The following is a 27,405-nucleotide window of genomic DNA, read 5'->3' as shown; positions in this document are numbered from 1 at the left end:
CGTGCTGGGGGGGTTGGTGGGTGGATTGGTGGATTGGTGGGTGGGGGGGTTGGTGGGTGGGTGGATTGGTGGGTGGGTGGGTGAGTGGGTGGGGGGGTTGGTGGGGGGGGGGGGTTGGTGGTTGCGGGGGTGGGGGGGGTTGGGGAGGTTGGTGGGTGGGTGGGGGGGGGTTGGTGGGTGGGTGGGGGGGGGTTGGTGGGTGGGTGGGGGGGGTATGGTGGGGGGGTTGGTGGGTGGGGGGGTTGGTGGGTGGGGGGGTTGGTGGGTGGGGGGGGTTGGTGGGTTGGTGGGTGGGGGGGGGTTTGTGGGTTGGTGGGTGGGGGGGGTTTCCTCGGCCACCGTCCTCGCTCGCTGGGCACACTATCGATCTCTGGCACCGCTTCATTTGATTTGCTTCTTTTTTGTCGTCGGCGTTGCTGTTGCTGAAGCACTTTCCCCTGGAAAATGTTACAAATTGAGTTCTTGTGCTTTTGGTTGTTTTTCTTTGACGGTGTTTTGCCGGTAGTCTCGAGCGGGGCGATCGCCTCTTTTCTGGTGGATTGCCAGGCCACGCTTGGTTCATTTGTTTCATTTTTTTTGTCCGAGGGGAATGGGCGGCTCAGAGGGAGTTTATTCTTTATTCTGACGTGGCCATAAATGGTTTGTGAACCAAATGCCCAGCAAACCAAAAAAACACGGCTCTATGTCCTTAGTTCTGGATGATGTTGTTTTTTTTACAAAACTAGGTTATTAGATTTAACTTTTATTTAAATAGGTACTGTGATGGCATTTTATGCACGTGCTATTGTACTTCTTACTGATGGAGGGAATACAACACGTAGTGGAAAGTTCATTGTAACAGACGATGCTGTCAGCAAACGACCACCGTCCCTGCAACAAATATGAGCCCCGTGATGATATTGGCATGATGCTGTTCTTCCCTATCCCGATGCTGGGAAAATTAAAATCTGAAAACATTAGTCTGCATCTAAACTTTTGAACATGGTCTAGCATTGGAATTTGCGTGGGTTGAAGCGAAGCAATTTGAACTTGCACGAGGATTCTAATTTCAAGAACCGTCGTGTCTAATTGAAACTGGCGGTGAACAGAGGCAAGGAATTGGTGTAAGTCCCGAGTCCTCGTTCTTCTTTCACACATTTCCTTCAAACGAAAAATTAAATTATCCCGCTTCATACCTGCGAGTGATTACAATCAGAACATACCTTTGACGAAGAGTCACGTCTCGATTGAGAACGAGTCCAGGAATGCCGCGCCGCCTGTGATCATTTCGAATTTACTGCGAGCCTCGGACCTCCGCGGGAAGTTGAAGCATCGCGCTCTGGTGGTTTCTGACTACCGCGCCACTTAATGGAAGCCTGCGTGTTATTGTCGTCATTACGACTATGTGGGGAGCGGTAGTGTAGCGGGTCACTGTGTGTGTGTGTGTCTCTGTGTGTGTGCGCTACGAGGTGGGGAGCGGTGGTGTAGCGGTTAGCGCTACGCTGCGCTATGAACCCGGCGACACGGGTTCGATTCCCGCTCACGGCCAACACCAGTGACGATTACCTGAACCGGTTCCGGGCCTCCCCTAGGTCGACTCAGCCTCAAAATGAGTACCTGGTGCGGTGTGTAAACATCGCCACTGGGGAGACAAAGGCGGTCGGGCGTGGTGCTGGTCACCCACCCCCTCGTGTGCCGTTCCGGCCTTCATAGGTGCTTGCTAACAGCACTTGCCCCTACAGTCTGTTAAGGCTATACGGGGGATCTTTGTTATTACGACGAGATAGACCACGTCGCTCCCCTGTACAGCCGCGGGGTGCGTGGGGGGTGGCGGCGGTGGGGAGAGGTAGCAGGGGAGGGCTCGTGGGGGGTGGAGTGGTGGGGGATGGAGTGGTGGGGGATGGAGCGCTGGGGGGTGGAGCGGTGGGGGGTGGAGCGGTGGGGGATGGAGTGGTGGGGGATGGAGTGGTGGGGGATGGAGTGGTGGGGGATGGAGCGCTGGGGGGTGGAGCGGTGGGGGGTGGAGCGGTGGGGGATGGAGCGGTGGGGGATGGAGCGGTGGGGGATGGAGTGGTGGGGGATGGAGCGCTGGGGGGTGGAGCGGTGGGGGGTGGAGCGGTGGGGGGTGGAGTGGTGGGGGGTGGAGTGGTGGGGGGTGGAGCGCTGGGGGGTGGAGCGCTGGGGGGTGGAGCGCTGGGGGGTGGAGCGGTGGGGGGTGGAGCGGTGGGGGGTGGAGCGGTGGGGGATGGAGCGGTGGGGGGTGGAGCGGTGGGGGATGGAGTGGTGGGGGATGGAGCGCTGGGGGGTGGAGCGCTGGGGTTTGTAAATGATTGTCTGGCTATGCAGACTCTCCCCAGGTTACAAACTCCCAGGAGATGATTTATACCGCGCCGAACCCAGTCTATTGAAACTGCAACAGAAAATACCGAAAGTATCATCTTTCATTAATCATGTACTTTTAAAGGAGAACCACAGCCAGCAGAGATAGGGGGTGCATACTACGGAGGGCTCTATCCGCAGCGCAGATAACGTTCGCAAACTGCACAGCTCATGCCCTTGGAATGACTTTGCATACTTGTGCACTGCATTGTTGAGTGTGCACAGAGTAATTCAATGGAGTGTCATCTTTAATCGTCAATAACAAGGTGCAGCTGAATAAAGGCCTCCCTCACACCATGTTTGGTCATTGGATACTATTTCACCATATTTCACCACACTGGCTCAGTATCAGGAGGGGTGCAGGATCGGTTAAGGCATCGCTTGCCACCACCGGTGTTGACCATTGCTGGGACTGAAACTCAGGTGGCCAAGGTTCGAAGTGCAGTGAGCCAACCATGGCACCACCACTCGCTCCCAAAGCTGTCTTCACACTGAGCCACTCTGCAAAGGTGAGGGTGGTGGTGCCTATTGTGCGGTGATATTTATTTTATCTTCCGCTATCTACTGTGAGTCATCATTCGCTCACCTGTTGATGCCCCCTGATAAAAGTGCACTTGTTCCCTGCATTCAAGTGTTCTAAGCCACCCAAGTGGCCCATGCCTGTTGGGACACATAGCCCAGCTTCACTGGAAACCTGAATTCGAATCCCGTGGCCGCTGCTGCAACCTATTGAACTGGCTTCTCGCAATTGTGCCAGTCACCAATGGCTGCACGCACATTTGCCAGGACACTTCCAGCGTGGATGCGGGTTGCATTGTCGCTGCGGTCTAATCCGCATGGCTTGGGCCACTGTGGTGTTTTCGTTGCGTAAGATGGGCCTTTCGGAGGATGCATGTGGGCCATTTCGCAGCGTTGACGTGTGCGGCCGTGCCATCGTCGGTGTTGACGACGGAAATGTAGAATGTGTCGCTGCGAGCGTGATTACCGACGGCGCAGTTGGGGATTAATTGTCCCAGACGGTTCTAACGACGGGCAATCAATCGGGAAGCGTTTCGTGTGGCGCGGAGCAGGCGGCAATCCCAGGGTAGTAACGCATCACGCGTCAGCTCGGGCAGGCGCGCGACAGGACCATGGGTCGATGTTAATCACAGACACTGTTGGGCAGGCGAAGGCCGAAGGAGTAAATATTTGCGGCATATATATCATCTCGGCGACCGATGTGAACACCCCCATGTCCTCTCCCGTGTTAATCGCTAAGGCGCTGGATTCCTGCGAATCTGATTTCACAGCTCCGTCTCCCCCCCCCTTCCACGTCCTATCCGCTTTAGACCTTCCAATGATGTCATCGTCTCACAATCAATAGGCCGCCTGAACATGGGTGGGCCGTGAGTTTTGTGCGCTGTGATAAATGTCGGGGTGAATGCACTGCAGTGTGCTCTGGAGGAAGAAACACCCATCCGTTTGATGTAAGACTTTTAAATGAGCTCACAACTGAGCGCCGTCTTGCCGCACAGAGCTGTATCGCCATTCAGAGCGGAGAAACATCCCAATCGCCTCGGGCGATATTTGCAAAAATATTTGTCATTATTGTTCTCATCCGTTTTCCATCCATTGTCGGATGAAGGCATCCCTGTATCATCGCCATGCCTCAAAGCCCCCGTGATGCGAAAATCCACCTCCATTCTGCGTTTAAACTGTTCCCGTTGCTCCATCTCCGGGGTGGGTGTCCCCGCGGGCGTGGTGTCTCTCCGCTAACTCCATTTCCGTCACGAGGCTCGTCCGCCGATAATCGTCCTTTCTTGCCATGTGTCCTGCCCCAAGCCCACATTTCTTAACAAGTCACACAAAGTGATTTCCTGCTCAACTGAGCAGCCCCCCCCCCACCCCCCCGAGGCAGTCAGTGGTGGAAAGTTAACATCCTATTGCGAGAGGTGTCTATCTATAGGACAACTGCTGTTGACTTCCCCACAGAGTGGTACTAATTTTATTCACCCCAGAGGGGTTATGGGCTGAGTCAACCCCCAACCGAGATTTAAACTCGCAATCTTCCGGTTGTGAGCTGCTCACTCTGCCGCTGAACCACCTGGCGTTTCTTAACAGTCGCTATAATTTAATATCAACTGTCCTCTTGAACGTACAAGTACGCTTGCAAAAGATAATACAATGTCACTTGTCTTCGGCGTGTAAAAACAAAACCCACTTATCATTGTATCAATCAATGTCAGTTTGTTTGACTTGAATTGAGACTGGGATGTGTTCTTTCGTGAGTGTGTGTTGGATTTGTAGTTTATTTTTCACAGCTGCGGTTTGCGAGTAATCCCACTGCGATGTGCTCCCAGCCACCACAATTTTATCCCTCGCTTCACAGATGGCAATTAACATTCATAGCTGCCATAGCACTGCACGCAGTGGTTCTGCGGTAAGGGAGATATCAGCACTGGTGAAAGTCAGCCACACACGCGCAGGTGGCTCCACTGGACTGATGAGTCGCAATAATAATAAAAACACGTCTACAGTTCTGTTTAACACGTAGGCTTTCGCGACCAATATTATTCATAATAAAAAGTTTTTGGGTTTGATCACGTTATTTATGAATGTGTCGTAACCCTCCACCACCCGACACGGCCAATCAGCAAAAGTGTCACGTTGACAAAAGACAAATAGTTCACTACTTTAGCCCACCGGTGTGTTGAAGAGTGAATCCACAACATTTACATGTACTCAAAAATTGTAAATGTTGTGGATTCACTCTTCAACACACAGGTGGGCTAAAGCAGTGAACTATATGTCTTTTGTCAACGTGACACTTTTTTACTGATTGGCCGTGTCGGGGGGTGGAGGGTTACGACACATTTATAAATAACGCGATCTAAACCCAAAAACGTTTATTATGAATGTCTACAGTTTTCTCTGCCTTGCTGCTGCCTGTCATTCTGTCACATTTGCGAAGATTTATTTTCTGTTGACCAAAGACAGGAGAAGTGCAGTGCAGTCTTTCAGGAACTGTTGATGATTTTTGTGTAATGCATTGCGCCGAGTACTCTTTGTGCAGGTTTCTGCGTATTGTTTGAAACTTCTGGTGGTAGCCGCACCAATCAATATCATATCAGCCTTGCAAAACATTATTTTACGCCGACACTTTAACAGGGCTAGCAGTGGACATGTATGCATTTCATGGCTTTGTATATATCATGTTACGGTTAATAATTGAAGCATTTTGACAGTGTCAGTTAAATTAGATTGCGTGGCGTTGAGTTTAAATTATTGAGAACATAAAAGCTTTCTTGTTGCTGCAGGAATGTCACCTGAAGTGAATGTGTTCTTGCCTTCCTCGCCCCCGATCATTTTAACGGTGACACTTTAAGCTAAATATAACCACACTGGGCTGACTGCGTGAATTTTCAGGAACATTTTTTTTTTCTGCTAAAGAATTATTAATACATTCTGAACACCACAAAAGCTGAAATTCTCCGATGAAACTGACGTGGAAATTACAGCAAACACGTGACTTTCCCAACCATAATCTCCAATCAATTCGAACAGAATCGCTCTAATTGTGTACTTGCTGAATTTCAGCCGTGCAGTTGTATTTATTCTTTTGATTTAAACTTGTATAAATTTAACACATGCCGAAGGGGAGAGAACAAACCAGATTAACTTCACCGGACGATTTGTATTTTTTTCATGACAGTTCTGAGAATTGTGTCCGTACCAATGGGACAACGAGCAAAGGGCCGTGAGTACATTTGTTTCCTTGAGCGTGCTGGAAGACATGGTGGCCGCTGTCTTGTTTTCCGGTTGTCAGGGTAACGTGCGGCAGGGGGTGGCGAGCAGTTCCAGAGGTGTCGATGTGGCCGTAAATGCGGAGCTGCTACGTGGTGCCACGTGCCGATTGCTGGAGGTCGTATCTCCCGTGGCATTTGGTGGTGGTGTTCGGTGTAATATGGCAGAGTGTTTATTATTATTATTGGGATGTTCGGCCATTGCCATGAGTGAGTGTTGTGGTATGTGGAGGGAAACTGGAGAACCCGGAGAAAACCAGTGCCCCCAAGGGGGTGACACCTCACCATTGCCACCTCCCGGCCCCACGCCCAGCTTCTCAAGGCTGACAAGGTTGGGCACATTCACGGCGATTTAGTCATTGATACTGCTGGTGTGCCTTAGAATCTGGTGATGTGGTCATGAGAGTCCTTGGTATTTACGAGGGGGTGTGGTGGCAGTAGTGTTGTTCGTGGTGGTGTAGTAGGTTGTGGCCTTTGTGTGTTGGCAGTGTATGTCGGTGTGTTGCAGTGGTGGTAATGTGTGTTTATATTGTCCGGCAGTGTGTAGTGTATAGTAGGGGTTCTGGTATACAGGAGGTCGTGGGTTGGATCCCGACCCTGATGCCTGTATATTTGGAGTTTGCATGTTCTCCCCGTGGTCGCGTACATTTTTCTCTGGGTCCTCCGGTTTTTCCCTCCGCATTTAGACGCACGCATTTCGAGTATTTGACTCTTGCTATAAATGTCCACGTGATACGCCACTTTGTGGAGCTATAATTTGTGGCCAGGTCGCTTTTGAAAAAGAGCTGTACAGCTCGGTGGGCCTTACCTGGTGAGATCAAACTGGTTTAGTTTAGGTAGGTGGTGGTGTGCTGCGTCTTGTACAGGTGGTGTTGTGTCCTGCTGTGTTGGAGTGTCGCAGCGATGGTGTGTGGTACGTCCTCACCCTGGTGGGATTGGAGAAGGACAAATATGGCAGGATTGTATTACCGTTGACAGAGATAAAGCACACCGGAGCCAAATGCAGCAGAATCTATGCTTAATCATGGGTCTGAGACAGCAGTGCAATGCTTTGTTGTATCAGTATTTCATGTTATATTGCTATCGATCAGATGTATTATTAATTGCAGGTGCGGTGGGTAATATGTTGTATATATGTTAAACTTCTTTCGCTCCATTATGTAGTCAACCGTGCCAATAAATGGTTAATAAATCCTGATTTGAAGCTTTCGTGACTGCAGGAACCTCCATACTCTTTGGTCACCTACGTGACTTTACCGAAAGAACCAAAGAGAATGTTGAATAAAATCTGGAGGCTAATAGCTTATTGTCATGAACCTTCTGCTTGAATCGGTTGGCAGCCCATTGAGAATCATTCTCTCTGTTGCACAGGGAAACTCGTGGCCATAAGGCCACAGCGCCACAGCTACCTCAAAACATTATGGGAACCTTATTTGCCAGTAAAAATATGATAATTGGTTTTTTACCCTTCTATCTGGCAACAAAACTGACACCTTTTTTACAAGGCGTCATGTTTGCATAGACCACAATACCTGCAGTCATAATACAAACAAAAGACATAACTCTGATAATGTATGCATTGTCCTTGAAGTTGATTAGTCCACACCCGAGACAGCTTTCCTTAGAGCCTAGTCTCACATGGTGTTGGACCAGATGACGCCATGTGAGACTAGGCTCTAAGGAAAGCTGTCTCCGGTGTGGACCAATCAACTTCAAGGACAGTGCACATTATCAAAGTTATGTCTTTTGTTTGTATTATGACTGCAGGTATTGCGGTCTATGCAAACATGACTCCTTGTAAAAAGGTGTCAGTTTTGTTGCCAGATAGAAGGGTAAAAAACCAATTACCTCAAAACATGTACGGTACATTGCAAACGAGAACAGCTGCGGCTCTTACATGGTAACAAAGAGGGAATACAACAATGAGTGATTTGCCACATTAATTTAACAGGAGCGCTGACTCTTTTATTTAGTTTCTTATGGCATTGGCTCACACTTTTGCCTGCTCTTGCAAATTTACGTCGCCGGGGTTTGTAACGATGACGTTGCATCAAACAGTGGGCTTGATTCAATCGCGACGGGAATTACCCCGGCCGCTCACGGGAATTAAACCGTGGCGTTCATGCCACCTGGCCCCGCGGTGAATGTGCAGATCGCTACGCTGCTCGGCTGCATACGCCAATAGACGCACGCGCATGGAGGAGATTGTTAGACCGGGAAAGCCGCAACTGGTGGACATGTTTAAAGGAAGATGCAGCCCAACTAAAGGAAACATCCCTTAGCTTGCAGAAACTTCAGCTGAATGTTGTGGGTTGTCTGACGTGGCTATGGACCTTCATGAATAGGATTAAAAAAAACAGGCTAGCTTTAGTGACATAGCTGCACTTATGTCATTTAAACGTTAATGGGAATGATGTTACAGTCACTTTGCTAGGGCACGCTTGACTCCGATTATAAAGTCTTTATAGCTCATTAGCAAAGTGTCAAACTGATGTCAGGCAGCTCATGACACACAGCTTGGCTCTATGTCTATACAGTAAGATATTTATTTTTGGGTTCTATTTTTTTTCAGTTTTGCAATCGATGTGAAGTTTCCTGGAAAGCTCAATCACGGCGTGTACAGGTAGTTTGCTTTAGGTACAAGAAGAAACGGGGGAGCAGCCAGATGGAAATATGATCAGCATATAGAATATCATGCATGAATATTTTGTTCTTCAGAAGCAATTTAATTCCACAGAAACCAGGAACCTTTTGCAAAGCGCAGCATTTATCGAGGCCGCTGACAAGTACAAAGTCATAACACGGATTTTTTACTACGAAGACGTCGCCACTGTGCGTCTGGTTTAGGTTACACCGAGACATCGGGCTAATTTCTTTGCCACACGGTAAATTCTCTCAACACAACCTTCTCGGATCTGCTCACATTTCGCACTGTGGGGCTTGGTGAATCCCAGGGTAAACTGGAAAATGTTATAGCCTTAGCAGAGCAGCTTCCTCTGACGGCATCATCCATTGCTCAGTTTAGTTCATAGGCGTCTTTATCTTGGTCACAACAGAGGCTCATTAAAAATAACTGCTGCGAATGGCCAGGCCGATTGTTCATGACCAGTAGATTAAAGGGAGGTACAATCCCACAAAAATCAAATAGCTCCTCTCTTGTAGACAAGTACCAATGCTTGTGTGCCCTGGGCCATCTGACACGTACGTTTTAAAGCTTCGTTCATGAGAAAAGAGTAAGGATGTGCCACCATACCTTGCTCAAATCACATTATGGCACGGGAATGTATTCGAGTCCCAAAACGAAGTTTCACATTCATAGCAGACATTGCATTGCACACGACCCAGGTATACAAAACAGCAGCTGTTTATTTTGGTTTTTGTTGTATATTCCTGTAAACGCCCGTTTAAGAAGACATAGGTCATGTTTCAGGTCATTATAACATTCAGCCAATGGTATCTTATGGTTTAGGCCTGTTTGTGTTCCGTCTGTCTGAGATATAATTCAATAGAACAGTGATGCTCACAATCGTTTTGATTGCGAGTTTAAATCTCATCGAGGGTCAAATTAACTTCATCTCCATCATCATCTCAGTGTAATTTACAAGCATTACGCTGCAAAGCGCTAATCTGTTTCTGGTTCTATGGCCTTCATTTTTATTTCTATTTGTCAATGGTGTTTCCCATTACTTGTCGACGGTCTCCTGTAATTGTGCACATGAGAGCGTAAAGTATAAGGCTGTTGAACATTTTATTTTCGTGAGGTCGTGGGTCATTCAGGACATTGACCAATTGACCAAGTATTTCCCTCCAATCCTTGTTTTCTGAAAAACTTTATGTCGATGCATGGCGGTGCAATGCAGTTTGCTGACTTCGGTTCAAATTGACTTGCTGGCGGACATTCGTGGATCGGCTGAATTACCGATTGATTCCGCGTGATCACGGACAATGCTTAAGTGTGACGGTTAGCTTTCTGGACTTGCAATACAGCTGTCACTGGTGCAATCTCCTGGCACGGCAGACACAACGGTGGGAGATATTTATGAAGCTCCGTTTAATGGGTGCGCTCCAGTCGGTTCATCAAGCAGGTCGTGTGCGGCGGGGTCGCGTGTGGATGTTCGCAACCCTTTGAAGACGTCCAGCCGGCATGAAGAAGTAAACCAAAATACCCCGGTGGAGGCCATTTGCCAGCCATGGTTTGAGCAAGCACTTGCGGGGATGCACCTTTACCTTGTCCCCCCTAATTGGTGGTAACGTTGAAAGCATCACCGCACCTCGTATTGGCGCGGTTGGCTACGTACGGTGAGAAAGAAGTTTGTCGTACAAACATACCTGGCTCTACACTTGGAAGTTCCGTTTAATCAAGGGGGCTGAGGATCTCAGCGGTGCCGACCGAGTGGTCTTCTAACACAGGACTCAGCCTCCCCCTGTGCCACCTCGGTGCAATGTGAAACCTCATTCCACACGGAGCGGCGGCTTGTGCACGAGGCTTCTCGTCCAGGCATGCCTGGCTTGCACGGTGGGGGCCCGTGTATCGTCGATAGGGGGGGGGGCGGGGAGCGGGGGGGGGGGCTATGTGTGGGAGGGGGGTCGCACGGGCATGTTGAGCATCATTGAGGATATGAAAAAGGAGGTTTTTGACAAGTAGGCAAAAAAAAAATCCGTAGAATCAGCTCATTTATTGCTCCAAATCTTCGATCTTTCTCAGCTGCTTGTAAAAATGCCTGCAGTGAATTGGATGAGTAACCGCAGAACTGAAGTGATTGTTTCGCTTATGTGAGGGAGATGTCTACGTTTGGCACAGAAACAGCCCAGAACAAATGTTTGTCCATAAACACATTGCAACCAATAAGTAACACTATTTATGTTCAGGGTAGTTTATTGTTAATGATGTAGTGGCATCGGGGGTGTCACTGTGTAATGCCGGCCCTAGAGAGGCTCGGTGAGCGCTGAGTGGCACCACGCTTGGCGTGCAGTGCCGACCCCTACAGGATGGGGTGTGAGGGTGTCGGCCATGAATGGGGGCTAATGTAGGCCATGGCACTATGGTTGACCCTAGAAGGCACGTGACGGGTAAAGTCTACACGGGCCCCAAGTGGGGGCTGGGGGTGGTCACGTGTCGGGGCGAGATCCTGCTAGAGGATTCGAGAAGGTGGTCGTGGCCAAGGGTGAAGCCAGCCACGACCAGTGAGGATATAAGCCGGGTCCCCCAGAGGGACCAAGGTTCAGCGTTGCTGTTGTCATCATGAAGATCTACGTTCGACGTCCTACGTCCTACAGAGTTGCCAACACGTGGACCTGGACCCAAGCCGGGGTCCAGTCCGTTGTAGCTACTCCTCGTGTAATTAGTGTAGCTAGCCTGGTGGTTACATAGCTAATTATGTTGTAACTAGTGCAGTTAGCCGGGTGGTCCACCACCATAGGTTGTTATCTGGTAAAGGGGCAGTTACCACTTTGTGTTGGTATCAATAAATGTGTTGCCTCCAAAGAGTACGTCTACCACTCAGTTGAATCCACTACAATAATATTGGTCACCGTCACCAAACACCTTCATATAATCTTGATGTAAAGCTTTCGTGACTGCAGGAATTCATACTCTTTGGGTCTTTCGGTAAAGTCACTGAGATAAAAAAATAATACGTGACTTGACTTTTATATAGCACACAACTAAATATAATTTTTGCATCATTATGCAATTTAACGTTGAATTAAGATCCCATATCGTAAAGTGTGGTCCTTGCCTATAAGATGGGCACTTTACCAGCAGTAAATGATTCAAGCAAGACTGGTTGCTGATGAGACTGTCGATATAGAAACTGGCTCGCAACAATGCTGCTGCACTGGTGCGGTCTGATGGTTTGTTGTGTAATACATACTGATATTATTATTGTGTTGTTTACGTAGGCAAACGTATATGGGAAGGAGACACTGTCTGCTTATTGATTTTGCGTCTTTATTTTGCAACTTTTGGAATCAATAAACGTAAAAATGCATTTACATGAATGGATAACACTTAGGATCTACAAAAATGCAAGACGTTTAGTTTCAAACATAAATAAAGAAATGAACCCTATTACAATATAATTGAACACGTGGAAAGTTTATGTTGTAATCAAGACGATAACGTAAACATACTTAAAACAAGTTAACTTGTGGACTGTTGTGATTATATTTATTACGCCATTGCACCGCTGAGCCTAAGTCATTGTCTAAATCAACATACGTTTGAAGAAAAAGAAACGTGTTTTAAGAAACGGTTTGTTTTAAGTTGTGTCTTACTAATAGTTCATGGGTCACTGGGTTTCCAGTGTCAATGGCTTGTTCAATGTCTTAATTACGCATGGGCTGTCCTTGAGTGTTGATATTGTTTGCAGCAATCACTGTGTGGCTGATAAAGGTGCAGCCCCTGCAATTACTTGCTCTTTGCCACTGCTGGTGGAAAGAGAGCCCCTCCAGTGGGCCACTCTGCTAAGCCTTTGTGGCTGTACTTAAATAAACACGTTACGATTTGGGGAGTCATCTTGAAACCTTCGGCCTTCAATGAAATTGTTGTCATCATTTAAAGCTTTCGTGACTGCAGGGATTCATCTTCTTGGTTCTTTCGGTAAAGTCACGTAGAATGGAAATAAATAAATAAAACATTATAATTTATTATAATAATTTATTATGTTTTATTTTTATGATTTTATTATTATTATTTATTATTTCCATTCTACGTGACTTTACCGAAAGAACCAAGAAGATGTTGTCATCACCGCCACCACCACAATAGTGCAATGCATTCTTTATTATGCCACCATGCTAACACGGGCGGACCTTTGCCCGGCCGCGAACAGGGGGAATGGCCACCGCGGTGATTTACGAGGAGTCTGATTCGCGAGCTGCCCGTAAAGCGCGGGAGGTCAGCGTGTGCATCCCTGCGCTTTCTCTGCTTGGCGTCGCGGACGCGTCGTCGTGCAGCTTCTCCCCGACAAGCTTCTCTTCTTTTTCTCTCTCTCTCTCACTTTCTCACTCACTTAGACAAGTTTCCATTCATCATGTGGGTGCCCTCATCGTTTTTCCACCCATTAATTACACAGCCTTTCCGCTTGTGTTCCTGGCACTGGAGGCTTGCGCTGGTCGGCTCCGTCTGACTCTTCTGACTCTTCGTGCTCTGAGCTCTCTCTCGCTCTCTCTCGCTCTCTCCCCCCACCAGCTCTGCATTCCTCAGCCTCCGCTGATGTCGAGTTATTATTCGTGCCTGCTTCCACATGGGCCCCATTGTTGGATGCCCTTGCCAGTGATGGCACTGGACATCAACAAACGACGCAAACTCTTCGGACCCCAGACAAATCAAGGGGCCCTGGATTCATGGCAAAAAAGGGGGGGGGGGGGGTGGGGTGCACCAAATATCAACGTAAATTGAAATTATAATCAACATTAAAACGCGAATTAATCTCTCTCTCTTATCCGTATCTTGTCCGTATCGCTCTTGTCTCATCATTTTCTCCCGTCTACGTCTCTCACATTTCACTACTCCACTCTCGTCTGTGTCTCTCTTTTCTCATCTGGCTTTCGTATTTATGTCCATTTAGCCCAGGGCACAAACCTTGAGAACATTGCCAATACTCTGCTGATCTAACTGTAACATTGCAAATACTCTGCTGATCTAACTTTATTGGAAGCATATTTCTGTCAATGGAGACTCCGACCAAATCCTTCCAAAATCACCACAAGTGCTTCCCACTTCTTTGGTTCTTTCGGTAAAGTCACGTAGGTATAAAATAAAATAAATCACGACGTTTCGGGCGCAACACAAGCATCCATCATCAGGTGGGAAACCATGATGGACGCTTGTGTTGCGCCCGAAACGTCGTGATTTATTTTATTTTCTACCCACGTGACTTTACTGAAAGAACCGAAGAGTATGGATTCCTGCAGTCACGAAAGCTTTAAATCAAGATTGCTTCCCACTTAATAATCATGCAGCAGATGCCACCCGAGATGTGTCCTTCTGTGGTAGCACAGTGCACTATGACCCCACTGCAAGATGTCTCGGGGTTATCATGGATAAAAGCCTGACTTTCAATCCTCGCCTAAAACATTTGTGAAAAGACCAAATACATAATGGCCCTGCTACAGTAACTTGCAGGAATGCCCCGGTGCACCTCATCTGATGTGCTGCGAACTTCTGCCCTCTCACTGATCTACTCAGTGGCAGAGAGAGTCATTGTGCTCCAGCCTCGCCCGGGAGCTCGTACACAAAACTGGTAGATGCACATTTATAACGCAACGTGCATCATAACCCAGAACACTGAAACCGATACCAATCCCCTGGCGCCCTGTTCTGCTGAACATTCTGCCACCAAATATGCGCAGAGACGTGCAAACTGCAAGGGAGTTTACATGTTTTCGTGCCAACGACAGCCACCTACCCATCATCAACCAGGACCTCAGCAATGTTCCTCGCTGCCGACTCAAGTTCCGCTTCCCCTTCTGGGATCACGCTGCTGCCACAATCCTAGAATCTTGCCCAGATCCGGAAGAACGCTGGCAAACAGAGTGAAACACAGCGGAAGGCCAGAATAAACACCCCGTTCGAGACCCAAACATCCCATCTCCTGGCTTTGACATCGCATCTCCCGTCTTTCACATACCTTAAGATACACCAACAGACTCACGTGCACATCTCCTTCATGAATGAAACATGAAAGACAAGCCACAGTGTGATTGGCCATGCAACCCAAGCTACGGGACTACGTCATAAACCACTGGAGTTTGCGCTCCTTCAGCAGAGGAGTATCAAAATTACACAATCTCTCCTGAAGCCCCCTCGTGGCTAGCAGATGCCAACATTGGCATTTAGCTCCTAAACATATTGCCATCATACGCAAGAACAGAATAAAATTCTCTGATCTCCCCCACGGCTCTATCTTTGTATTTATCTCAATTTGCGAGATCTCCATCGCTTGCCTCTATCTCTTCTGTCATCTCACCACTTTTCAAACCGAAAGGGCGACCCACCAAAAATGATTCCTGTGCCGGGTCCCCAGTGGGTTAGTAACCCGCCACTTGGCTTTCACCGACAGAGACCACGCAGGGCCTTCTCGCAACCGGCTCTCGAAGCTGGCAGCGGGAATTTGGCGAACGTGACAACGGCCGCAATGGGGAGGGGCAGTCGCCTTTCCGATGAGGAATCGGTACGGTGGGCGCCCGTGCGACGATATTGGATTGGGAGTGATGATTGTTCGCAGAGGCAGCGTTGAGGGTTAAACAGCCTCCAATCGCGAGTTCCTCGGTCGCCGGGTGGTAGAGGTGCTGCTGTTTCGATCCATTCCCTTGGGCTCGTATATTTTACATTCCGCTCTGGTTTCTCAGCTAGAGGTCTCCCCTTCTGATCGATATCCAATCCTACGCGTAGCACTCGTTTCAGTGCATTTACTAATTGGGTTTGCCTTGTGTATTTGTCAGAGATGTGTTTGCTTATATGAGGAAGATGAATATTAGTTGGTTTTCCCTTCTCTATACTTTATTTTCATTGTTGGTGTTGTTGTTAGTCACTGGGTATGGGGACATGACAGATGCCTCTGGAGAATCTGCTGCATCTGCTGCATCTCATGGCCAACCAAAATCCACAACACCGAACTGTGCAAGAAGACCGGTTGTCCTGATATCAAACAAGACATCAAGCGACGACGACTCGGATGGCTCCGACATAATACTCAGGATGGACCAGGGACCGTCGACCAAAAATTGTCCCAAGGTGGACACCACCAGGGCAAAAAGGAAACCTGGGAGATGGAAGACCATGTGGCACAAGACCGTGACGGTCGAACCGGCAGCAGCGATCAAACCTCTCTTGGGCCGAGGCTCAACACGTTGCCAAGGACGGGACGAGGTGGAGGGAACTCATTGCGGGCCTTGTGTCACATCGGGGATGAAGAGGGTTTGGCAACTAACTATGGGGACATGGGCGCCTCTAATCCAGCGACGTAGAGGCAGGGTTCGTGGATTGTGCGGCAATAATGTTGATGTGTGACAGCAATGTGCCTGAGTATGCAGTACATAAAGTCGGTTGTAATCCTATCCGTGTGGACACGGATAGTGGATTTCATATATATATACATGGCACAGTGGTATATGCCGACATCTCAAAATTCTCAACAAAAGGAAGTGTTCAAACATGGCAAGCAATACCCTCGTGGATGTTAGTCTTGAGACTCGCTCGGACTTCCCTGCGAGAATGGAGTGTACACTATACCCCAGTGTTGTTCAAAAGCTTCACCCCCATTGTCCTGAAGTCGAACTCGAGCTCAACAAAGTCTATAAACTAAGCAGAGAATGTTTGCTCGAAGCCTCCACGCACTCTCTTATGCTCACCATTTGGCTTGCATAGTACTCCTTGAAAAAGTGATTTGCTTGCACAAGGCGCCGGCTTGATTGATTCATTGGTGGATTGATTGATAATGAGGGTGGCGAGTGGGCTATCACCTACTTAAACAAAGAACATTGATTGATTGCATCGCAGCTGCTGCAGGGAAGAGTCACTGTTGGTCGTGGAAGGGCCTTCATTCTGAAAAGGGTGCATGGGGCTTGGCTTTCATGTTAAAGATAAGATAACAACTTACATTAGTTATTCTCATCATGTATATTTGTTTTTGGGTTAGGCCACGTGAGTTTTATACCGAAATGGTCCCCTTTAACCAAAGGTGGTATTCATCCGCGTCACCTTATATTAATAACAGTCTGACCAATAAAGGTTCCTCACCGGTGGCTTAAGACTTTTCACGACTGAGTTTAACATAAAACGTCCGATGGTTCGCTCAATGTGCTTTGAGCGTCGTCGGGTAATGAACTCGGATGGCACAGATAAAATGTGGATCATTGTATCGGCTACGAAAAAACTTAGTTTATTATTTTTTTTCATTGCCTGTGAGCATTCATTTACTCATATTCTAAGGTTTTCGGTAAAGTCACGTAGGTAAAAAATAAAAATACAAATTACTAAATGTAAAATAAAATAAAAATCACGACGTTTCGGAGGCAACACAAGCTTCCGTCTTCAGGTGGAACCGTCACAGCACGATAGCTGTATCAAGTAAGAGAAAAACAATTTTATTTTACTTTTATTAATTTAAATTTCAATTTTTTACATACGTGACTTTACCGAAAACCTTAGAATATGAATCCTTGCAGTCACGAAAGCTTCAAATCTAGAATTAATTTACTCGTTTCCCTACCGGCTTTGAAATGCCTTTACTTTATGAGCAACCACGTTGTGCAAAATACCCACGGTGCATTTACTGTACCGATAAAAGCACATTTTCTTAAAAGATGCCCATTCCAACGCTTGTATTAATGAGCTCCTCTCTGCTGTCTCTGGAGGTGGCGGGGGGGGGGGTGGGGGATGACCACCATGGAGACGTTGAGTGATGAAATGAGGTCGCACGCACAAGCGAGGTTTGCCACTCGCAGCTGTGCACAAGCAGACGCAGCAGGAAGAAGACGTCCGTTTGGCAGCGCTGGCAGAATAGTCCGGCTGGCGATTTGGGGTTCTTGAATCATCGCTCGGGTAATACTGCGCACAGGGACGATGTTACAATAGCCAGCGACTATTTACGGACACATTCTCTCACTGCCGTAAACATGCACGTGCGGTGCGATAGAAGTTCAACATGCATGTGCATACAACACGTTATGCTCGGCTTATACGCGCAATAATAAAAGGGAAATTTGGGGATGTGTGTGTCTATACGAAATGTTTAGCATACTTAAATTTCGATTTAAAGCTTTCGTGACTGCAGGGATTCATCTTCTTGGTTCTTTCGGTAAAGTCACGTAGAAGGGACGCTGTCTCCCCAACAGACCTGGTCTTCACTTGAGGACGGCTGCTTGCGTTGTGGCCGAAACGTCGTGAGAATTATTTTATTATGTTTTATTTCCCTTCTACGTGACTTTACCGAAAGATTTAGCATACTTCCCAACATGCCACAAACTTGAAATTTGGCGTGTGGGTAGCTCCCATATTGTACACAATGTAAAGAGTATAAAATAGACTTTTGTATTCTTGGGGGGGGGGGGGGAATGACCATGAAGTGTGTGGCGTCAACCCGCAGCAAAAACTCTCCAACGCTGAGCTCTGAGCTCTGACGTCATGACATTTGCACAGCTTCTGTTCTTTGCAACTATTTTCAGCTCGCCACGTCATTCCCTTCCCGAGTTGCAACAATCGACCTTACGTATAAGTGGGGTTAAAGGTTGCATTTCCTTGAGTGAAAAACATCCGATTTAGTTGAATTGATTTGTTTCGGCTTTTTTCTTTCTCGCAAGCATCACGTTTTTTTTCTGGGGTTTTCAGTGAAATACCGGGGAATATGAAATTAATCCAAGACAAGAATCTAAGTCCCGGACGAGCACAATATGAAAAGTATCTAAATTTACTTTTGTATTTTGGGGGGGGGGGGGGGGATGACCATGCAGCACACCTCAGTTAAGCGGTCTGCAATGCTTACCCCTACCATACGGCTCTTCGCGCGCCGTAGTCCGACAGCTGTTAACAGCGTGCCGGGAGATTTTAGGTGGCGCTTAGCTCCGTGGTCACCTCCACGCGTTGTTTTTCGGGTAACGCAAAGGACCATGCAACGTCATCATCTATATTCGTTGAATAAACTTAAAGCTCGGACTAAACTATGAATTTCTGTGCGAAGAACGGGTTCGACTGCTCGTGCGCAATAAAAGTTAATTTCTACGTGACGCAACCGTTAATTTATATTTTTGTTCGTGGCCGCGCAGTTAAAATGAAATGCTGCAAGTGGTGAAACACCAAATGAGGAGCTTTATGAACACTGTCCAGAAGGGGCATTGAAATGTACAAGGCGATTGTCGCGTTAGGCGATGATGCACTTTTGCAGCCTAGATTATGAACTAGGGGATTTCCACCGCACGGAGCTGGGCACCGCTAATTATTTATTTTCAGTACTGTGTTGGTGCCAACCTAATGATGAACAGCGAACATTCGGAGCCACGTGCAGCAGACACTGTGGTTGGGTCTCGGATGTTATCCGCCGCTCGGAGGTTTGCCAATTCCTGAAGCGGCACGCTGCCTCTCGGGCCACAGTCGCTGTAAGTAATCGGGTGAACCAGTCGCTATTCCATGCTGCCTTTATCGGAGCGCTTGGAATCGATGCCACGCTATTCATGTTCATCATAAAACACGGTCAGAATGGGGGGGGGGCTGTTTACACGCGTCTGTGTGCGTGTGAACGTGCGTGTGTGTATCTGCGCGCACGCGTCTGTGTGCGTGTCAACGTGCGTGTGTGTATCTGCGCGCACGCGTCTGTGTGCGTGTGAACGTGTGTGTGTGTATCTGCGTACGCGTCTGTGTGCGTGTGAACGTGTGTGTGTGTGTATCTGCGCGCATGCGTCTGTGTGCGTGTGAACGTGTGTGTGTGTGTGTGTATCTGCGCGCATGCGTCTGTGTGCGTGTGAACGTGCGTGTGTGTATCTGCGCGCACGCGTCTGTGTGCGTGTGAACGTGCGTGTGGGGAATGGGAGTTTAGTGCCATGCACTATGTACCTGGGTTCCGGCTCAAGGCCAACGCCAGTGACGAATATCTGGACCAGTCCTGGGCCTCCCCTAGGTCGCCTCTGCATAAAATGAGTACCTAGTGCGGTGTGCTGCCCCCCCCCCCCCCTCGTATGCCGTGCCGGCCTTCATAGCTGCTTGCTAACAGCACTTGCCTCAAAAGCTCCTGTGGGATTATATATATTCTTTGTGTGTGTAAACGTGTGTGCGTGCACGTTTTTCCATCATTTTTTTGGTAATCTACATGTGGCGCTGAGTAAATAGTAGAAAAGTTAATTAAATGTAAATATTTTAACACAGACTCGACTTACTAAGGCTTAAAACAATTTTTTTTTTAAAACCTGTCCGGCTAGTGATGTTTGTGTCATTCCTCATCGAGTATTTTTGAATGCCAGAGGAAACCAAAGTGCCACGCTTACAAGGGAAGACCACTCTCAGATTCGCACAGATTGACGACCTACTTGCTGTACTGCCATCAGTGACGTTCTCATGATCCGCCAACCCCACCTCCTTGTCCCTGGATCACAAAGTGCATGCTCGTACAATGAACGGAGCCATGTGAGCGTTCGCAACGCTCGCTCAACTCTCCATTGTGTTATAGATCGCGAACTTTACCGGCCTTGCATGTGGCACGGCGGAGAGTGCAACAAAATAAATAAATGTCCTGAACCTTCTTCAAAGTCTCGCCACTTGTGGCGAGGGCTGCTGAAAGCAGCGTCTTGGCTGCTCCTCCTCCTCCTCCCATGAGGAGGAGGAGGAGGAGGTCACGGGGGGCCTTGCTTTTCCAAAGCTGAGTCAACAGCAGGGAGGAGCCGTGCTCAGGAACCCAGACCCACCGAGCGACGGACGGACGAGTGGAATGAAATGTGGGAATGAGATTTTAATTCAAAGCGAATGTCGTGCAAACAATAAACCTTAAAGCAGCGCCTGGCCGAGCGGTAACTGGTTATTTCATGGCTGCCTCTAACAATGGCTTCTAAAGATCACCTGTATAAATTATTTGGTTCTTTCGGTAAAGTCACGTATAAAGATAAAATAATAAATTAAATAATTGCATGCTATTATTTAATTTATTATTTTATCTTTATACCAAAGAATAATTCCGTCACGAAAGCTCCAAAATTAACACCTGTATAAAATTATCTTCTTTACAATGTGAACTAAATGGCGTGATCTTTTGTAAAGGTATCCTGGGGCTAGTCCTGTATATCCACACATTTTAAACAATGTTTATGTTCAATGAAGTAGAGCCATTGCCCAAAACGTCATCTCTTATTAATGTATTCTTACACGGCCGCAGTGTTATTGATGACTGTGTGTAATTCTTTGTTTGCTATATAAAGTGGTGCACTCTATAGAAACACCCTCCGCTAACCACTGTGCGAGGTGCGATTTTGCACCTCCGATTATCACGGTTGGCTGCGCGCGGTGGGAAATAAGTTGAACATACATACGCTACGCCACTGCTCCACGCCAAAATAGTGCACAATGGTTAGCGCACTACGCTTCGAAACCCGGCTACCTGAGTATGGTCCCTGGCCGTGCCTCGCATTGGTGGTGACTCGTGTCCGAATCTGCCTTTGGCCCTCGCTGCACAAACCCACACTGACCGGCGTGGTGAAGTATGGTCAAACGACTCCCATCAGCGGAACGTTACGGGGGGACGCGCATCCAACAATGGGTTGAGAAAGGGCTGTAAATTAGTTTTTTCCGCTTCGTTATAATGTACTATTTTTTTTTGTTACAAGTTTTATTGCAAGTTCTTCTTGTTTTTACATCACGAAAATCAAATGTGGTGTCTGCTGACTTGCACGTGTCATTTAAAGTCAACATTGCCGTCCTTTCGACGGTGACCTGCAATCTCAGTACGTAACTAAAATGGACTGAACCGATATCCGGAGGTGGTCGACACCCACGTGAATTCATTGTTTCGGCGTTTTGTTTCTTGATTTTAAGTTGCCTTTCCGTTCAGTCGCGAGCTCTCACTCAAAATAAATATGAACGCATACACAAATCGGATTTAGTTTTTGTTGGCGCGATTTAAACATCCCACGCGTAATTACGTTGCTTTTTGTTTCAGAATTAATTTTTGTTCATTGGATGTCTTATCACATTTAGTATTTATATTATACAAGGTCAAAGTTTTAACTGACCCACGCAACTTTGAGATGATGGTAAGTAGTGAAACTTCTCCGGCGACTTAAGCCCCGGAGCAGCCAATATTTGCCCAAGTCTCACGTTAATTCATCTTATATATTTTGGAAAATAGGACCCCTTTACAATTAAAAAGACCTCAACTGCCTCGTATGTTTTGCCCTTTTTTAAAGGCACTCTTTTTTTTGCAAGCACTTGAAATCTATTCTAAACATTAGTGCCATGCCTATGCTCAGCGGTGTCTCTGTGTCAACCTCGACCCCCCCCCTCTCTCTGTTTTGCAGCAGAAGGCCTGGGCCGGTTGGCTGCCTCTGATGGCCATGGTGGTTGGAATCGCGGTGTCCGTCCTCTACCCAACCATGGAGTGATGGTGTTCGGGGCTCCCTCGCTCGCACAAAGAGCATCCCAGGCGCTTGGGCTGATCTGCACGGTTTGCCCCATTGTCGCCACTTTCCTCGCGAGGATCTTTCTACGGATCGCACGCCGATACCTGGAGGATCACGTGGGAGCTGGTGGTGGTCGAGCAGGAGGTGGTGGCGAGTCCCCTTTTGTAGCCTTTGTGGATCGAGGTTCGTGGGATCGGAGATAGGGATGAGTGTACGATAGTGATGGAGGGGACAACCTGTGGATGTCAATAGAAAAGCTCTGGGCAATCATCCTGAACACTGGGCCTCTGGAAGAGCATCACTGACGGTCATATCAGAAGATGTGCTTCCTTCACAGCCCCGTCATATTTATGCCATTATATGTGTGGCTTTGATGGCTGCATTGTTACACTTGTGCGTGAGTGTGTGTGTACGTGTGTTTATTGGACTGACCTAGTGCCATTGGTGAACAGATGTACATATGCTAAGGACGATGGGATGTGTTGTGAGTCGCAGAGGGCAACACAAATTGCGTTGCTTGCCCCGCAGTGCCAATACGTGGTGCAGGTGTACGTGTATGTGTGTATGTCGGACCCATTCAAGTTACCCGTGTGCTGCAGTGCCGCTGCAGATTTCGGGCACCGGGATGATATCCGAGGTGAGCTTTGGTTAGCCCTGCTGCACTTAATGTTACAACTGATCACATGAGGGTTCTAATGGAGCACTACAGACGGTAACGGGGGGGGGGGGGGGGAAGCATCGACATTGGCATCGAGGGCTTTGACGTTCTGAAACCCTCCAGCTTGCTGGCATCGAAGGTCAACTTGTACGGCAAAAGCACAAACAATTTTGTACAAACTTTACCGATTTGTTGTTCATCATTCACCGAGTTTCGTTGCATCGTACAATACGTCGGTGGAATGATTCAAATTTTCTGAATGCTATTTAAATAAAATTAATAAAAATATACACTTTTATAACATTTAAGGCTAATGGGCATTTGTGTGCACGAATATTATATATAAGCAATGGCTTTGCATTGGAAAATCTCGCGCTCAAAGCAGCAGTGGTGGTTGGTAAATCGCTGGAAAAACAGTTCAAATAATGGCATTGCGAGGGCAGCTGTGTACAGCAGAGCCCTTCTCTGCAAATGTCTCTCACCGTTACCCGGTGACCCTGGCTCCTCTTGTCAGATACGCCGCACGTTGTCGAAGCTGAAATGCATTGAATTGTGTTCGGATTGCAAGTTTGCCGGGGGTTGGAGAGAAGCTGAGATGGTGTCGTATGGCGCATGCATATCGAATGTTTTAAATGGCTTTGGCCCACTGTTGATTAGTCTCCTGCGAGAGTAATTATTTAAATCCCCATTGTAGGATTTCCCATATACCATTTCTCCCGACTCGCCACAAAATATGTCTGCAAATTTACCACTTTACCTCCATCGAATACAAATGAAGTCATTGCATGGTGCCTGCACCAGATGATTGCTTAACTTGTCGCTCATGGTTATGGAGAGCACTGATTAATTTCAATCGGTGCTGCGTACATCATATGGGTCACACACACACACACGTAAACAATATCTCCAACTTAGTTTGGATCAATGCTGTACAGCACGCAGCAGGACATGTATAGCAAGCAACAGTCATGTGCACGTTGAAACGATAGCCGTCTCTCTGAATGGAGGTAGATTCCCAGTAAACATGAAATTTGGGCAAATGTTGGCATGCGGTTGGAACCGTTGGCCCAACAAAGGCCCAATGATAATTGATTTTTTACCCTTCTATCTGGCAACAAAACTGACACCTTTTTTACAAGGAGTCATGTTTGCATAGACCACAATACCTGCAGTCATAATGCAAACAAAAAACATAACTCTGATAATGTATGCACTGTCCTTGAAGTTGATTGGTCCACACCCGAGACAGCTTTCCTTAGAGCCTAGTCTCACGTGGGTTGGACCAGATGACGCCAAAAGGCCCAATGATTACTGGATTGGTAAAGTTGGAAAGACGCACCGTGGGGGGTTTAGAGAAATCGAGTTCATGAAACCCCGTTCTAAGCGAAGGATTTATTTACTTTTCGATTTAAAGCTTTCGTGACTGCAGGGATTCATCTTCTTGGTTCTTTCGGTAAAGTCACGTAGAATGGAAATAATAACATAATAAAAATAAAACATAATAAAATAATTCTCACGACGTTTCGGCCACAACGCAAGCAGCCGTCCTCAGGTGTCATTCAGACTGTCTTCTCGACAGACCTGTTCTTCACCTGAGGCCTGATTTTCATGCTTAGCTCCTCAAACTACCGTTGATGTGTTACATAGCAATTGCTTTTGATGGGGTATAGTAGCAAAGTTTTTCCTCCGGCCTTAAGAACGCTTACCGAGTTTGTGATGTGATGTCTTAATCAGAGGGTGGGAGGAATTATTACATTTTGCAGCCCAAGGAAATAAAGTTATTGCCCTGTGATGAAAAAGCAGTCATGATTTGTTCTCTAGCACCCTTAAGGCACAGTTTGAAGTTAATTCTTATTGAGGTCAGGGAAGTGCATTCACATACTGCTTGCCATTTTATTTTTTTGCCGAGCAACTGACCATCCATGTTGCAAAGGATATATTATTGGATATGAATACAGTGATACGAATGATCATTTAAATTCAATCCACTGGTAAAAACTACTGTGAATGAGTTATTTAAAAACACAATAAACCATACACTTATTATATCTATGTATGTTACACAAGATTCACGAAAACATTTATTTGTGCATAAAAAATCATATACAGATTAGGGGCACTGGAAAAAAAACTAGCATATTTAAATGTGGCCTATATTCTGTTAATGTTTCTCTTGATGGATTTTCTAAGGTTGCTTTCATTTGCATCAAATATGGACTGCTTAACATTGGCTCACAAAGCGTTGTGGTTAGCATGTTTTTATCCATCCAATGTGGCCATTGGAGGGTGTTTTTGCTGCATATCATTACATATACTAAGCGATTGTACGAATTCTACAAAGCCCCGCTGCCTTCTCTCTTGGATGTGCTCATGGATTTGATAGTCTTGCTTGGCGGCGGGGGGGTGGGTGTGCATAATTTGGTCAATATTTTTTTAAGGACGCCAAATGGAATAGCCGCTTTGATATTGCATCTAAAATGTGGAATCGATATGCGGGAGCAACTGAATTTACCATAGGTCATCACTTAAAAGAGGAGCATTCTGGGTATTGTCAGCCTTTGTAAGGGACGGCTATTTGTGATTCAATAGAAAGGGCCTCGAGTGTTTTGCTAAAGCGGGTGGATCTAAGCCTCTTTTTTAATTAAAACGACCGCCTTTCAGTGACCACATTCTGTTGAACTTAAATGCAGGCTACAGTATGTGGGGCTCGATTTCCATGTTGGTGAAAGACCGCCTTTTTTTTTGTCAAATAGTGGGCAAAAAAGCGGCCCCTTTTTCTAAGGGAAAAGTGGCACTTTTTGTCCCAAAATCAGGTGAAAAAAGTCCTGGGAATCAAGCCCCTATGACTCAATGAACGAGGCATGTAAAGTTTGACATGAGAACGTGCTTGATTACACGGGCTTTCTAAGCCATTCATTGGGCTGCACTTGAGAGCCGTTCCCGGTTGCGTGTGGTTGAGGAAACTTGTGAGAAACGGCTCAATGGTTCCTCCATTTGTACCTTGATCGTGATTTTCCTGTGGGTGTCGCAGGTGTTACACTGCGGCTGTTCGAATGCAGACGTTTCTCAAGGTTACACAATTGTCGGGGACGCTGTCGTAATGCAGTGGTTTGCACACTGGATTTTGCAATCCAGAGGTCACCGATTCAATCTCCGAGCGTGGCAGTTGAAACAATGGGCAGGTTTCTTCATTTCCCTGCATGCCCGCATCTCTATTCATCCGTCAGCATTAATGGGTACACCACAGTGAGTTGCTCGACAATGTCGCGTTTGGTGGGGTAAAGTGTAGGTACTGGCCAGCATATAGCAGGCTAATATATCTTCCAGAGGGGCTCCTCAAGAACTCCCTCTCGTGGAGGCCCTTCCACTTAGCGGTGGCGTGAGCAAGATATTTCCAGGGCTGCACTTTTACCTTTTACACGCATTTGATCATAGACGTGTTCCAAAAGTGGAGTCATCAAAAACACGTGACGTTGAAAATCGGTCACAAAATCAAGTGTGTGAAAATTCCAACGGCAGTTGCCCTGTCCTTCTACATTTGTGCATCGGCCTTTCGTATGCAGAAACGTTGAAGGGGAAAAGAAATGTGCTTTTCGTCAATTTACTTTCCCATAAACCTCATTGCCAGCCGGTCTTTTAACTTCAACTCCCAGATTGCGTTCACCCTTGACCTCAAGATGGCATTCACGTGCAACTGATATTGAATTAATTAACAATGTCGTTGGAGCTGGTAAGGTGGGGGGAATGTAAGAATTACAAAGAAGGATGTTGAAAGGCATAGCCCTGTATGTTGACCTTTCGCACCGTACGTAGCCAACCATGCTAATCGGAGGTGTCTGTAGAGTTACTGCGACACTTGTGAGTTTTTTTATCCTCTTTCTCGCTAACCCCTTTTGTTTCTGATCCATATTTCCTCTGGACCCACACTCTTAACTGGGCCATAGTGTTCCCATAAATCCACCGCAAGTTGCTTCAGTACAGGTTAACGTGTTTCAAAGTCATTTCTATCCTGGCGTTTGTACTCACACCCCCCACTGACAGGGAAAGTCGTACATTTGACGCGCTGAAAGTGGTTATGAAGCTGCCGGGGAGCGAGTGTCAATGGTTTCTGGAAATACAATATGACCTTGGAGCCTACTTTTCACTCTGATGCACGTCACGAGGACAAGCTGTGCCATTCTAAGAGATGGACTGAAATGCATTAAATCTCACTTTGTTCACCCAGTCCTGTGAAAAAGAAAAATCGAATCTTCAAGCACTGTTTGTCAAACACTGGTCTCTGTGTTGATAGCGGCAGTGTTGGCACGGTTAGCGCGCTGCGCTACGAACCCGACGACCCGAGTTCGATTCCCGCTCGTGGCCACCACCGGTGATCATCTGAACCAGTCCTGGGCCTTCCCTAGGCCCACTCAGCCTCAAATGAGTTCCTGTTGCGATGTGTAAACATAGCTACTCTGGAGACAAAAGGCGGCCGGGCGTGGTGTTGGCCACCCACCCCCTCGTGTG

The 27,405-nt window shown here is 47.2% G+C and overlaps 1 protein-coding gene across 4 annotated transcripts in view; it reads left to right on the top strand.

The window, feature by feature from the left end:
• LOC144721236 (uncharacterized) overlaps positions 1-27,036 on the top strand; it is a 218,190-nt gene extending 191,154 nt beyond the window's left edge. For all 4 annotated transcript variants that reach the window (XM_078598690.1, XM_078598691.1, XM_078598688.1 and 1 more), the window contains one exon: positions 22,140-27,036. In XM_078598690.1, the coding sequence (XP_078454816.1) occupies positions 22,140-22,223 (84 nt within the window). In that variant the 3' untranslated portion in view covers positions 22,224-27,036. The remainder of the gene's footprint in view (positions 1-22,139) is intronic.
• The last annotated feature ends 369 nt before the right edge of the window (positions 27,037-27,405 follow it).

Source organism: Lampetra planeri, chromosome 11 (assembly GCF_965212315.1).
Source record: "Lampetra planeri chromosome 11, kcLamPlan1.2.h2, whole genome shotgun sequence".
Classification (NCBI taxonomy): Eukaryota; Metazoa; Chordata; class Hyperoartia; order Petromyzontiformes; family Petromyzontidae; genus Lampetra; species Lampetra planeri.
This window is presented reverse-complemented; position numbering and strand designations above follow the sequence as displayed.